Here is a 15,384-nt window from a genome sequence, read left to right on the forward strand (position 1 = left end):
AGGGTTGAACTTTAGGATTGAGCCATGGTCCTTTGCTCAGGCTCTCATGCCAAAAGACAACTGGGCGTGATTATTCCCCTTCTACACACCTGGAGCTCACATACTGCCCATGGATTCCAAGAAGGGCACCCCAGACAGTGAAGAAGCGCCCTGTTCTATGGGTCTGGCTGCCTTCTGACCCTCTCAGCTTCCCTCTACCAGGGATAGGATGGAGGCCCTATGGGGTGTACGATTCAGGAGTGGCGACCGAGTGTGTGAGACAGGAAAGGGGCAGCCACGCAGATGGCTGGGCTTGTGTGCTGGGAGTGTGCATGTGCCTGCAATGGTGAAAAGATACGGTGAACTGGCGGGGGGAGAGGGTCTTTAATTCTTGGGCTGGGTCCCTGTGCGAGGCTTTGAGGGGTTCACCTCTGCAGGGGTGGGGCTGTTACTCACGCAGCGGGCCTGCCCTGACTCTGCCACCCTGCCTGCCCCATTGCAGGTAAAGGCCCCGAGACCCTTTTTGCCGGTCACAAACTCAACGACAATGAGTGGCACACGGTCCGCGTGGTCCGGCGCGGAAAGAACCTGCAGCTCTCTGTGGACAACGTCACTGTGGAAGGTAAGCCGAGGAAGGTCGCTGGCCCAAGCTAAGGGGCTTCAGCACTCGGGGAGAAAGAAGGTAGTCCTTGGGACCGCAAAAAGCCAACATCCTGGCATCATTGCGGGCGGGTGTGTTCTCCCGCACACTCCAAGCAGTTTTTCCAGAATTGTTGCTGTCGGTTCTCACTGAGTGACTGGCAGCTGGCTAGGAGGGACCATGCCTGAGTTTGACCACTAGGGGGCACATTGGGCTGGTGATCCAAATTAGGGGTTGCCAATGTTGACACAGAGAGAGGGACTGCTAGCAGTATCTGAGTGGGCAGGTCTGGACTGGGAGTGTATGGAGGCGCTGTGGGGAATCCATAGCAAGGAGCAGGAACCTTGCCAGCCTGCAAAGGGGCAGGATTCCACGTCTGGCTAAGTATCCCCTTGGGGGGGGGGCAGAGAGCCACTGAGTGTATGGTGGGGAGCAAACGCTGTCCATGTGCTTCCCTTCTCTCCTTGGTCCAGTTCTCACCACTTGCCAATAGGAAAGGAGAGGCTCTTCCTTGCTTCAAGAGAGATAGTGAGCAGGAAGGAGCTCTGCCCAGCCTGATCAGGGGAGTGCCCTCCCGTTTTGGCCTGAGATCTTGTCGCAACTGTGTGTCCTGTCCCCCCTGCCTATTGCCCAGCATCCCCTCCTGGCTCCATTTTAACAGTGTGCTCCCCCTCCTACTGTGCTTGGCCCAAGCAGGGCAAATGGCCGGCGCCCACACCCGCCTGGAGTTCCACAACATCGAGACGGGCATCATGACCGAGCGGCGCTTCATCTCGGTGGTGCCCTCCAACTTCATCGGCCACCTCAGCAGCCTGGTCTTCAACGGGATGCCCTACATGGACCTCTGCAAGAACGGGGACATCAGCTACTGTGAGCTGAACGCCCGCTTTGGCCTGCGCAGCATCATCGCCGACCCCGTCACGTTCAAGAGCAAAGCCAGCTACCTGGCGCTGGCCATGCTGCAGGCCTACGCCTCGATGCACCTCTTCTTCCAGTTCAAGACCACGGCCACCGACGGGCTCATCCTCTTCAACAGCGGCAACGGGAACGACTTCATCGTGGTGGAGCTTGTCAAGGGGTGAGGGGTCCACAAGGGGGCGCTGGGGGGCCCCTGTCCACATCCTGCCAGACCTAGCCAGAATGACCTCCCGTACACACACCTGTAAGCCCCGCCTCCTGGCCCAGGAGCCCCACCCACACCCCAGCGACATGAGCAAGATCTATGTACACCTTCCCTACAAATCCCACCTGTCAGCCAGAGTGCTGCCCCCTCCCGCCTGCTGCCTCAAGCAGCACAGCCAAGATGCCTGCATAAAGGTCCTGCCTGGTGCCTCAGGATCGCCTTCCCTGCCTCACCCACTTCACTGATGGATGATGTACTTTTCTAGCCCACTTTTCCTCTGAGCAGCTCCAGGTTGTGTACAGGGTTCTCCCTCTCCCCACTTTATCCCCACAACAACCTGCGAGGTGGCTAGGCTGAAAGAGGCAGTGACTGGCCAAGCGGGGAATTTGAACCCTAGTCCTGGTCCGACACTCTCTACCATCACGGGTAGAGACACGGGTGGCACTGTGGGTTAAACCACAGAGCCTAGGACTTGCCGATCAGAAGGTCGGCAGTTTGAATCCCTGCAGTGGGGTGAGCTCCCGTTGCTCAGTCCCTGCTCCTGCCAACCTAGCAGTTCGAAACCACGTCAAAGTGCAAGTAGATAAATAGGTACCGCTCCGGTGGGAAGGTAAACGGCGTTTCCATGCGCTGCTCTGGTTCGCCAGAAGCGGCTTGGTCATGCTGGCCACATGACCCGGAAGCTGTACGCTGGCTCCCTCGGCCAAGAAAGCGAGATGAGCGTTGCAATCCCAGAGTCAGCCACAACTGGACCTAATGGTCAGGGGTCCCTTTACCTTTACCTGGTCCGACACCCTCTACCTTCACAGCACGCTAGTTGCTTTCATTTTCTCCAGGCCCTGATTGGACCCTCATATTTGGGGTCTCCTGGGACTGGCAAAGTTCCAGTTACAAGCCACTCTGAATATTTGGGGGGAGGGACAGATGCTTTGCATACAGAAGGTCCCGGATTCAGTCCCTGCTGCTTGCACTTAGAAGGACCAGGTAGGAGGTGAGACTTTGGAGAGCCCCTCCCAGCCAGCATAGAGAAAAGAGGCTGCCACTTCTTCATTATTTCGCAGTTTACCTACAACCATGTCTGCTGCTCATTTGCCAGAGGGGGGCGGCAGGGGGTGAAGGGGGAGCTGTGCCAATTAAGCTGGGAACACACACACAAACACACACCCAGGAAATCTTGAAAAACCAACACCCTCCTTGCTGTGTGTCTGGGGAGAGGCTCCTTTATTCAATCCCAGGCATTCAGGAAATGCAGGAGCCATTGGTGGACGACCCCATGTGCTTGGTGGACTGTGCTTGACTCTGGGCTTATCGTGTGGCTGGTGCTGGGAAGGCTCTCCTGCCTGCCAGGGGGTGAGGTCAGGCTGGACAACCCTTTTGATCCCCTGCCTTCCTCATCCCGCTCTTTCCTGCAGGTACATCCACTACGTCTTTGACCTGGGCAACGGGCCCTCGCTCATGAAGGGGAACTCGGACAAGCCAGTGAACGACAACCAGTGGCACAACGTCATCGTGTCCCGCGACACAAACAACGTGCACACGCTCAAGATTGACTCTCGCACCGTCACACAGCACTCCAACGGTGCCCGCAACCTGGACCTCAAGGGTAAGCTTACCAGGCTGGCCTGGCTTGCAATATCCTCTCTTGGCACTAGAGGGCAGCCTCCTTGCAGTTTATGGGAATGCGCTGGTGCGTTTGGAGTGGAGGTCCAGTCCCCTGTGCCCTGTCAAAATGGACACACGTTTCGCAGCTCCTCTATGTGGCACTAGGGGGCACTGTGCTGCCAAGTTGGGTGGGGGACAGTTTTAATCTGCCTACATTTATAGCACCCCGTTATTGTTGTTTTAGGCAGGTGCCCTGTTTTGTTGGTCTGATTTTATGTGGGTGGGTGGTGGGTGGCTGCTCAGAAATGAAACAAAACAGCAGCAGTGATGCCCCAAACCAAGTGCATCTGCCCCCCAGGACAGTCCAGCAGACACACCTTCCCCTCCCTTGGCCTGTGCAGATTTGCTGCTGCCTCTCATCTTTCTTTGGACTTGGTGGGCTTGTTTTCCATTGTGGCAGTGACATCTTTTTATGCTCAAGAGTTGATTTGATAGTTCTTAAGTTGACGGGATCTGACCAGCTTCCCTTTTCTCCAACCACAACCATGGTCATACCTCCCCCACCACCAAAACACACACAGCCACGCAGGCCTTTGGGCATTTGCTGTGGGGCGGGGGGTGAACCGGGAGGTGCAGCCTGGGGTCTCAGGGCCCCTCATGTGTTCGTTCCACCTTGCAGGGGAGCTGTACATTGGAGGCCTGAGCAAAAACATGTTCAACAACCTGCCCAAGCTAGTGGCCTCGCGGGACGGCTTCCAGGGCTGCCTGGCCTCCGTGGACCTCAATGGCCGACTCCCGGACCTCATCGCCGACGCCCTGCACCGGATCGGGCACGTTGAGAGGGGCTGTGATGGTAAGGGGGGGTGCAGGGTGGGCCAGGTCTGATTTGGACAGGGAATGGGTTAAGCACACACTCCCCTCCTCTGCTGCTTCTCTCTTCCAAATCCCTTCCCCTCAAACCTGACCCAGCTTTTCTTTCTTAAAAAAATGTGCTCATTTCCTGTAAGTCAAGAGGCTGTTTCCTCTGGAATTTGCATTCTTCCATTAATTTTGTCATCCAGAGCAATGGCTCTCCCTTCTTGTCCTCCCAAATTTTCAAGGCTTGAGTAGCAATTTTTCTGACTTTAGATGTAATTGCAGCGCTGGCCAGCCCCGTGCAGACTGGCGACAAGGCCACGAGGCAGGGGATAGCGTCTGGGAGGCAGCGAAGCCTTATTTGCATTCCTAGTGGGCTGCTCTTGTGAGGCCTTGTTCTGGGGTCCCTTGCCTCCGCTCCCACCCACCCCCAAGCCTGGGGTTTTGCATTAAAAGAACACACAACACCCTCATTTCATTTTTGCAGTAAAGCAAGAATGCACAAATACAGTATTTCCTCCTTTCTAAATATGTTTAGCTGGAACATCCTTGTGTTGCTGAGAGCTTTGAAGAGAATCACATTCACATTCACCTTGAACTGGCCTTTGGTGCACCAGAGCTGAGAGGTGGCTGCTGACGTTCCCCAGAGTCCTCCTGGATCAGATGAAAGGGAGCTCATGCAGTCCCACTTTATGTTTCTCACAGTGGCAAGCCAGAGGGAAGTCCACAAGCAGGACAGAAACAGAGCTCTCCCCACTCAGGATACCAGCTAGCACTCTAGGGCAGAGAGCTGGTCCACCAGAACTCCTCTTGTGTTCTTAGAAGCTAGAACATAGCAATCATGGCTAGTAGCCACGGATAGCCTCATCCTCCATGAAATTGTCTAATCCTCTTTTAGTGTCTATCTTGCAGGAGGGAGTTCCATAGTTCAGCTCTGAGCTGCGTGGGGAAGGACTTTCTTCTGTCTGTCCTGACTCTTCTGATGTTCAGCTTTATTGCCTGTCCCCAAGTTTTAGTGCAGGCAATCCCAAACTCGGCCCTCCAGATGTTTTGAGACTACAGTTCCCATCATCTCTGACCACTGGTCCTGTTAGCTAGGGATGATGGAAGTTGTAGTCTCAAAACATCTGGAGGGCCGAGTTTGCCTATGCCTGTTCTAGTGTTAGGCAAGAGGGAGAGAAACTTTTCTCTGGCCACTTTCCCCATGCTGTACTTAACAATAAACTCCCTCCCATGTTCACAACCCCTCGTTCACCTCTCTCCTAAACTAAAATGTCCCAGATAGTGTAACCTTTCCTCATTTGTCTTCAGGCCCCTCCAGACGTCCTTTTCCCTTGTGCATTCGGGATGATTTGTGCTCATGATGGTCCTGGGGCAATTTGTTGTGATACCTGCCTGCAATTTTTGGGGGGTGGGGGAGCAGAGAGGCTGCTTTGTTTCTGATGAGTGCATGTCCCAGAAAGTCCTGCTGAAATCCCGTAACTTCTTACACCACCCAGGCTCTGGTTTGTTTCGGTCCTGCTTTCGTTGCGCTGCAGTGCAAAAGGTGCCCTTCCATACGGCAATCATGCAGCAGCAGAACATGGAGGAAGGAATGTGGACAGGAGCCCTGCCTTGGCAGCTGCACCAGTGGACTCCTGTTTGCTAGTGCAGGCTGCTGCTGTGGCCAGGCTGCTGAGTGGAGCACCTGGGTGTGCACCTATTACACCTGTTCTGACGGAGCCGATCAGCTACCAGACCAGCATTTAAGGCCTTGTTGTTAACAGCTGGAGCCCTGAGCATCTACAGACTAGATTACCCGAAAGGCTGCCTGTCCCTGAACAGACCTGTTAGATCACTTAGATTGTCTGGAGAAGTCTGGAGAACATCACAGGGTAGTGACCTTTCCCGCCATTGCCCCCGCACGTGGCATGATGCCATGATGCTCTCTGCCCTGCGTGAAGCAAACTCCCTTTCCACTGGCTTCGGGAGACTTATAAAGACACGACTTTACCTCCTGGCTTTTCCTGACCCACAAGGCTGGAGCCTTTTTGCATTGGTTTGAATCCCATTGAGTTCTGCTTTATTGCCTTTTATAAGCACTCACATGTTTCTATTCTGCTGCTTTTCTTGGTTTTTAATGGTATTGGTTTTCTTTTTGTTTTAACAAAATAAAATTTTTTGCCATATAGATATTTTAAAAAATACTAAGCTGTTTATAAATGCCTCTAAGTTAATGAATAGGCAAGCAGTTCAGAACAACTAATAAAGTGGAAAAGTGTGTGGAAGGCCCAGTATAAATCCACTGCTAATGCAGAATATATCCCCACCCCACACAAAAAAACCCCCACCCAGTCTGAAGGAACCCCCAGTCAGCCGTGGGGATGCAGAACTGTGCCTCAGCTGCTGCCTGAGCCATCTTCAAGGGCAGCCCCACACGGAGAGGAGGCCAGCAGCCCACGTAACAACTGTGAGCCAATCAAGGAAGAGGTGCAGCTGATTAGACAAGCTGTGATGGTGGCGATGATGCTTTCCGGGGCCTGCCACGTGGTAGGCAAAGGCAGGCAAGACAAGGGAGGACTAGGGAACCCCTGAAAGCCCTGAAGTCTCCCCCTCTTGCTTTCTCTCTCTTTGGCCCCTCCCGCTAGGTCCCAGCACCACCTGCACGGAGGACTCCTGCGCCAACCAGGGCGTCTGCCTTCAGCAATGGGACGGCTACACCTGCGATTGCACCATGACCTCATATGGTGGCCCCGTGTGCAATGACCGTGAGTAGGAGGGGGGAGATGGGAGTGGCAGGGAGGGAGGGAGGGAGGGAGGGAGGGCAGGGGCAAAAGGTGGAGCTTATTAACCCCAAGAGGTGGACACACCCTGGACACTGAGCAAGGCAATGAACTAATAGCGCCGCTTGGACTGGGGCTGGCGTTTTGCAGACTGGAGCCCTTCCCCTCCCTTTGGGGAGTGAGCCCAGTGCTGCCTGCCTTCCCTCCCTCTGGCAGCCTGCTTCCTCAAGACCTTGTGCTGTGAGGGATAGGAAACAGAGGGCAGTCAAGTCCCCAGGGAAGCAACGGGGTGTGTGTTTGTGTGTCTATTGGCGGCCTTGTCACCTGGGGGCACCCAGGAAGCTTCTCAAGGTCCATGGTACCCATGGCTAGATGAGACCAAACAAAACGAAGGAATAAAAGCAAGCATGCAGTTGGCGAAACCACATGAGGTTCACTATTAGGAGCGACACTGTCAGGTTATTATTAAAAGGCTGTTGCCTTGTGCGTTCCACAAATGCGTATCAGTGGAAAACAAGTCATCTCTTTGTCTCCAGAGTTAAAGTTCACACTATATAGATAATCTGAAGGGGGGGCAAGAAGGAGAAAGTCTCATGGTACACAGTAGAGAACAACCCTCCCTGCACACGCGAACCCTCACAAACACCCCTGCGGAAAAGTGGGAAGGAGTTGGAACAACCTTCACTGCCCTACAACAGAGGGAGACTGTACCTCTTGCCGCAGCAGAGGGCAGCACTAGGGCACTTATGGGGCAGGGGAGCTGTCTGAAGGGCAAATGGGGGAATTGGGGGTCCAAGGGTCTTCCCTGCTGCAAGAACCTTCCAAACGGCAAAGGGGACTATGAGGAAAGGGGGGGATTCAGCATTGAGAACTGTATGAAGATGGCAATGCCTACGCCCCACTCAGTGAAGCCCCCTCTGCCCCACTGAACAGATGGCAGCCAGAAGGTGAACTCTGCACCACTATGACTGAATTGCACAAACCACATACACACACCCTGACACCCCAGCACGTTTTATTGCTGAGCTTCTCAAACAATTGCGGCTGGTCTTGTATTGGGTTGGGTGGAACGTCTCGTCCTCCTGAGAATTTGCACCAATATCTGTAGGTGAGATTGATCTGTTTTGCTGCCGCCTGTCCCAGGTTTGCCTTTGGCTCATGAGGGTGGAGTCTGCAACCAGATGCTCCAGAAAAGCAGTGTCTCAGAGTGGGATACGTAGGGGAATTGGGAGGGAGGGTGAGTGGGTGTCCCCAAGTTATCATATCTGCCAGGAGCAAGGAACATAATGGCACAAAAATTCATGGAGGACTAAGGTTTGAGCTTGAACTCCAAAGGTGGGAAGAAAAGGGGTCTGGGTGGGCAGGGCAAAGTAAGGGCCCTCCCAGGTTGAGGGAGGACGAGTCCCCTGGTGGGGGCATAGCATCTCTTCTCCCCCTCCCCCCTTCTCAGAGTAGCCCCTCTGCAAACCCTGCTGCTACTTGGCAGTCACCATGCACTATAATTAATCTCACTTTGTTACATTATCTCTGTATGTGATGCACGGCAGATTTTCATCTTTGAAAAATTTGCTATAAAAAACAAGGTGCTGGTAGTCTAGGGCAGATCATCCTACCCCCCACCCCAGCCGCCCCCTCCCTGTTCTGTGGAAGGCCAAAAGGGCTGAGATGACTGGAGAATGAGAGGTTTCAATCTGGGGCAGGGGAGTATCTGTACTCAAGAGAGCTGCTGAGCAGTGGGAGGGGGTTTGTCTCTCTGCCGGGGGGGGATGAGGGTGGGCTTTTCTGGTGGGCACCTGGCAAGGAGGCCTTGGGGAGTAACTGCCCTGTTGGCTGGATGAGCTGGGGTCCATTCCAGTTCTACCCTGGGGGTTTTCCTCCTTGTGGTGGTGCTTGCAGCGGAAGGTACTTAACTTGGCTGGTATCTCTGCAGCAGTGCAGGCCTTAAGGGAGGAGTGGGAAGGAAGGGCAAGGGAACAGCTCCCTCTCCAGCACTGAGAGAACCATATTTCTTCTGCAGAGTTTTCATCTTGACAGTTCCCTTGCTCAGTTTTTAACAAACAATTGCCTCCGTGCCATGCCATGGAAGTGAAAGATGGGGAAGGAGGGTTGTGTGTGGGTTTATGGGAACCTCTCCTGGCCCTTCTGAGAGCTTCCCGGGGGGAGAGGCCAGGGGCTGCTGCCTCAAGAACTCTTGGCGAATTCAACAGAGCCAGAGCACATCAGGCCAAGGCTTAATCTGGAACCTGTTTTCTGTGCTAGGTGCGTCTCTCCAGGAAACAGAATGCCTTGCATGTGCAGAGTGCCTTTCCTTCACTGCTGCTGCTGCTGCTGCTGCTGCTGAGCACTGCAGCCTGGTGCCCCAGACATTTTGGTCTATTTCTCGGTAGTGACTGGGGCTGATGGGAGTTATCATCCAAAACATCTGGAAGGCACCAGGTTGAGGAAGTCTGCAGTAAAACACGAACATCATCTTAAGTCCCATTGCTGAAGTCTCACACAAATCAGAGATTTTTTAAAAAGTCTAGAACTAACAAGAGTAGCATTGCAAACAACATAAAAAATCAGCAGCCAACCTCTTTTCACCTGCCAAGACTGTGCTGAGCACCCCAAGGTCATACCATTGCCCACCCGGAGTCTGGCACCCAGCTCCCCACGCCACCCCCAGCCTAGCATATACTATTACTGGTGCCAGAGATGATGTGCTGGTAGATGTGGGGGGCATCCTGTCGTCCTTGTTAAATGCATTCAAGCCACCTGGCAAACAACCTCGCCTTGGCCACCCGCGAAACTTCCCAGGCTAGAGCTGGGCTGCAATTTGTCAGGAGACCCATTTTAGTTAAATGCTCTGAGAATATCCTTTGGCAAGCCTCTGCCTCTCCTCCCTGCCTGAAAGAAAAGGGTCATTTAGTCAAATATTCACCAGAATACTTCCCACCTTATTTGCGCATGCAGGCCTGGTGGTTGGGATTTTGCATCTCCCATGATGCCCTGTAATGACACTTGGTCCTGGGCATCGTGGGGGATGCAAAATGGCTTCTGGATTCGCAGAACAAAAGTTGTGCTGTTGCCGCTGCTAATTGCCAGCCCCTCCCAAGAAATGATTAGGAGAAATCCCCCACCACAATAACTCTGCAAAATCCCCCTGCCACCGCCTCCAGCATATTTCTCTGCCGGAAAATAGGGTGGAGAATATATGCATCTTCTGTCCAAGGAGCTCAAGGTGTCATACTTTAGAAACTGTGAGCCAGTCACAGGCCCAAAGGGCACCTATTGAGCTTCATGGCTGAGTGGGGAGTTGAATCTACCCAGTCTTAGTTCAATCACTCTAAGCACCATGCCACACATTTCCCTCCCAGGCCCCGGGTAGGAGGTCTTCCCACCTTGGCATTTTTGACAGAGCCCTCAACTTCTCTACCCACAGAAGCTGCACACACACCACAACATTTACTTAGCATTCTGTGGGCAGAGAACATGCTCAGTCCTCACTGGAGAGCTTTGGGTTCCCTTGAGACTTGTGATACACAAACGCACACATGTGCATACACAAGGAACAGCGCGACAGCCTGAACATTGGAAATGGAAGGAATTTTTTGTTGCTTTTGGTTAGATTCCGTGGATATGAGGTTGGAATAGTTTTCTATCTTACCTTATCCACATCTGAAATTTACATCTTGCACCTTCAGTATAGGTTGTCTTTTCCCAGGGTGGCTAACACAATGGTAAGAAGCAAAAGCACAATATAAAATTATAATAGTGCTTTTAAAAGCATACAAACTAATACAGTACATCAAATCAAAGCAGCAAATTGAAAGATGTCATGTCTAGTTTAAAGAGGCAGTAAAGTCAAACTCATACTGTATTAGCAGTTCTTTAAAAAGACTGGGAATGTAGAAATGCCTAGGCCTGGTGCCTAAATGTTAAAGTAAGGAGGGCTCCAGGTGGGCCTTCTAAGGGGAAGGCATTCCAAAATGCAAGGAGCCACCACAGGAAAGGCTCTGTCTTCTCTGCTGCACTTCAGAAGGGAGGAGCAGGCCAGAGAAAGGACTCGGGTGGTACTGATGTTGCTCAGAGTCCAGAGCCCCCCAACCCACTGAGTCTTCTTATCTTGGGGTCAGTCTTTCTCTGTTCATTCCCCCACCTCTGAAGCTCCTACTTGAGCTGCCTGCTCAGTTTTCCAAAATGGTCAGAGGCAGGAAAGGGGTGGGATGAGCTCTGCTCTGTCACTGCTCGTGGGCAGAGGTTCTGCATTTCTCACACCCAATTTGGCAACCAGCCGTTCAACAGGAACACACCCCCAGTTGCGATGTTCCCCCATGCTAGCCAACACTTTACCTTTTGAATGTCTTCCTGCTGAAGCACAGAGCACCTGTCAAGAGAAAGGCGCTACATGCTCCTCTCTGGGGGGGGGCGGGGGTGTTCTTCTCCATGTGCAGGCTGCATTTCAGTTTTAGGGACCCTGCCTGAGCCCCAGAAGAGGTCTCATTGCAAACATGGACTGGGACAAATCAGGAGATAATGGGTGTGGAGGACACTCTCTCCAAATCCCAGGAAGCAAGGTTGGGGTTTTTTCCTTACTATCTCAGGAGTCCCTTGGGTGCGTGTTTCTGTCCCCCCTCCCCGCTGAGCCCTCCTTCCCCCCACCCACCACCTCTGCGCCCTGGAGTTGATGAAACCACTTGCATATTGGGGCTGACAGCCCAATCCATTTTAATGAGGCAAGGGGCTGGCTAACGAGGTCCAGGGAGTCTCTAACAAGGCTCTATTAAGCCAGTCCCCTGAAGCGTGCCAGAGAGGAAGGGGACAAGGGTCATTCTCCTCTCCCCCCCTCCAACCACAAACACTGTTGCCCTGTATTTAAAGAAGTTGCTGTGATGGGTTCAGGGCCCTGTGGCTGGATAGTGAGTGTCCAGAATACTTTTTCCTGGTTACAACACCAGGGGGTCATCTGAAGTGCCTCTGAGCATGTGCAGGGTGACAGTGCTGTACTGATGAGCCAGAGAGCCAGGAAGCTGCCCTGACCCTGCCCATCTCTGGCATACACACACCCCTCTGGTCAAAGGCCTTGTCCCAGTTTCAGAACATCATTCTATCCATGAAAAAGGCACTTGAGGAGCGCTTGGGGGGGGAGGCCCAGAGGGCCACATCTGCCCCACGGAACTGAACCAGGATGCAAATACAGAATGATTGCTGTGTTCGAAACAGAAAGATGAATACATATCACAATGGGGCAGACAACGGCCAGGTGAGCTATGTGCCTGCCCCCGCTGTACAGGTGGTACTCACCTTTGATAGGCATTCAAGCTCTCCCTCCCCCCCCCCCCATTTCATAAGGTGATTTCTCTTTAAACCAGACTTGGGCCGAGCAAGGACTGCCCTTCCTAAAGCAGGGCACCTGGGCACCCTGATATCAGAAGAGCCATTTATTTCCACACCTGGCACCGGAGTCCAGCAGCACATCCCTCCCCCCCACCGCTTCTTCCCTCTTCCTGCTTCCGCCCGTTTGCTAAGCTCCTGGCTGTCGCAACATGAAGGCCAGTCTTATTATAAATCAGAAGGGAGGCCATAAATAGCCAGGGCTGGTAGATTTACACAGCGAGCTGAGAAATACGGCCCAACGTGGCAAGAAACCCTGTTCACAAGTTAAGGCAGACTATTTGCAGACCGCCTGCTTGCAGCAGAAGCCTCTCCTCCTCCTCCTTTCTTGGCTGACTGTGAATCAGTCATCATCGTCCCAGCGTCCTTCCCTTCTCCAACGGCACTCCAGAGGTGGCTCATGTCTCCAACCTGGGCTTCTCCCACTAGGCTTCAGAAAAGCAGGATTTAACTGGAGGCAGCGATGCCCAGTGTCTGCAACCTGGCCTAGAACAGGACAAGGGTGTGCCTCTGGCCATGTGCAGAATGCATTCTCCCCCTCCCCCCCCCAAACATGCCAGTGGCTGCAGCCGGCACTGGTCAGCCTCTCTGAGTCTGGGGGTGGGAGACTCTCTGAGTCCCCCCAGTCTAGATGCCTCATTTGCTTCAAAGAACATCCCTGTCTCCTCCAGTCCCTGAACTGCTTCCCCAGCCCCTTGTGCATGGCCATCTGTCAAAGCCCAGCTAAAAAGCTGGATTCTGTCCAAGCAAAGTTGGGCAAGTTTGTTCTAAATAGGAACATGGCTGTCAGTTGGGGGTGGCTCTTGTTACTTGACCTGAGTGCAGCACCCAGCTTTGGCCAGTCCTCAGGGGGCAGCAGTGGCTGTGGTTTCCTTACACTCTCACACACAGCCATGCCCATTCTCATCATCAAATGAGGGCCTTGGGGGAAGGCAGCACAATTTGCACACACACCCCGTAGGACCCTGGGTTTGGGGGAGGGGCCTTCGACCTCTCTATCAACCCCCTATGCTCTCAGTGTTGCACTAAGTTTTTGGTTGGGGGGGCATGTGAGGAGAAAAATTGGCTTGGAGGATCAGACCATCAGCCCCCCAGGCTTGGGAGCTGACCGTGTGGTAAATATTAAAGTGCATGGTATTAGTTTTGCCACGTATTACATCTGTAGTCCACTTTTCCTCCTAGGAGCTCAAGGCAGCATGCAGGGCTCTCTTTTCCCCTCTTACATACTCACAATGACCCTGTGAGGTAGGGTAGGCAGAAAGACAAGGAGTGGCTTAGTAGGGACTTGAGCCATTTCATCCTCTCCATGGTCCTGTGAGGTAGGTAAGATGCAGAGAGAAAGTGTGTGTGAGAATGACTGGCCCTGGACCTCCCAGCACCCTTTGTGGTTGGTGATTTCAGGATGAGCTTCCCCACTTGCCAGGGTGGCCAAGCACCCTGCTTTACAGAGGGCAGCCCTCTGTTTGAAGGACTGTCCAGTCCAAGTCTGGTTGAAAGACAACCCTAAAGGGAGTGGGGGGGGGGGCTTGAAATTGCCTGTGAGCACCAGGTAGCAGCAGACCGAGCAGACAGGGGGCACCAAAGCTTCTCCTCCCGCACCTCTGTGTGGTGCAAGCTAAATATTTCTGCTGTTGATGCATCTCCCTTCTTTGGGGACGATGTGCAAATGGCTGTAAAGGTAAAGGTACTCCTGCCCGTACGGGCCAGTCGTGTCCGACTCTGGAGTTGCGCGCTCATCTCGCTCTATAGGCCAGGAGCCGGCGCTGTCCGGAGACACTTCCGGGTCACGTGGCCAGTGTGACTAAGCTGCGCTGGCGAGCCAGCACCAGCGCCACGCACGGAAACGCCGTTTACCTTCCCGCTAGGTAAGCGGTCCCTATTTATCTACTTGCACTTAAGGGTGCTTTCGAACTGCTAGGTGGGCAGGAGCTGGGACCGAACGGCGGGAGCTCAGCCCGCCGCGGGGATTCGAACCGCCGACCTTACGATCGGCAAGTCCCTAGGCATTGAGGTTTTACCCACAGCGCCACCTGCGTTACTTTAGAGCAAATGTGACTTCCTTTCTCACTCTCAGCCCACTCCCAGTCATAGAATGTTAGAATTGTAGAGTTGGAAGGGACCCTGAGGTTCATCTAGCCCAAATCCCTGCAACACAGGAGTATGCAGCAGTCCCATGTGGGTATCGAACCTGCAACCTTGGCGTTATCAGTACCACGCTCTAACCAACTGAGCTATCCAATTTGGAGGAGGAGGAGGAGGAATTCAACACTTGACTGAGGCACATAAGAGAATGTGTTCTCCAAAGCCCTGATTAAAAAGGTTGATGGGAAGTGGAAGAACGTGTGTGTGCGTGTTTGGTCTTGTGAGTTTGTGTGTCCAGGCCAATTAGGACATGGGGGGGGGCTTCTTCCTCCCATTAGTCAGATTGTTAATGGTCTTCTGATTAGAGAGGCCAGGCAGGGTTCTGGCCCCTCAGTAAAAGGGGGCACCCGAAGCGCACAACTTCAGCATCGGTGATGCGCCTGCCTTGTGCTTCAGAGCCATTAGCTGAGGCTGGAGCAGGAGCAGGTCCCTGCAGGGCGTCCGAGTGGGTAGAGACTGCTGTGAGCAGGGTGGCTGCAGCATGCAGGGGGCGGCTCCCATCTCTAGGGTGCATGATGGTCTCCCTCCTTTCCAAAGAGGCCTGGTGTCAGTGTGCGTGTGTGTGTGTGTGTGTGTGTGCGCATGCACACACTGAGCCCCCCCCCTTTCTACCTAAACATGCACTGCACATCCCCTCCTCTTTGTTTACCGTCAACCTTTCCAGCCTGCCCTTGGCATTTGAAAATGGGGCTCTTTTCTCTGGCTCCTTTCTCATGAATCTATGGTGCTTTGTATGAAAAGCAAAGGGTGGCTTTTGCAGAAACCCGTTTCCTTTTGAACAGAAACATTGCACTGGAGACCTCCAGCGTCCTTGTCAGTCTGGAGGAATGACAAGTGTGTGTGTGTTGTGTGTGTGTGTGTAGCAGCCAAGCTAGCAGGACTGGGCCAAAGGCAGGATCAAAGGCAAG

At 53.4% G+C, this 15,384-nt stretch overlaps 1 protein-coding gene across 31 annotated transcripts in view; it reads left to right on the forward strand.

Moving 5' to 3' along the window:
* NRXN2 (neurexin 2) overlaps positions 1-15,384 on the forward strand; it is a 341,743-nt gene that overhangs the window by 187,879 nt on the left and 138,480 nt on the right. For 22 of the 31 annotated variants that reach the window (XM_053369667.1, XM_053369673.1, XM_053369672.1 and 19 more), the window contains 5 exons: positions 482-601; positions 1,313-1,697; positions 3,155-3,345; positions 4,024-4,197; positions 6,827-6,946. In XM_053369667.1, the coding sequence (XP_053225642.1) occupies positions 482-601; positions 1,313-1,697; positions 3,155-3,345; positions 4,024-4,197; positions 6,827-6,946 (990 nt within the window). The remainder of the gene's footprint in view (positions 1-481; positions 602-1,312; positions 1,698-3,154; positions 3,346-4,023; positions 4,198-6,826; positions 6,947-15,384) is intronic. The other 9 variants (XM_053369668.1, XM_053369669.1, XM_053369670.1 and 6 more) reach the window with 1 other exon arrangement.

This window comes from Podarcis raffonei, chromosome 16 (genome assembly GCF_027172205.1).
Source record: "Podarcis raffonei isolate rPodRaf1 chromosome 16, rPodRaf1.pri, whole genome shotgun sequence".
Classification (NCBI taxonomy): domain Eukaryota; kingdom Metazoa; phylum Chordata; class Lepidosauria; order Squamata; family Lacertidae; genus Podarcis; species Podarcis raffonei.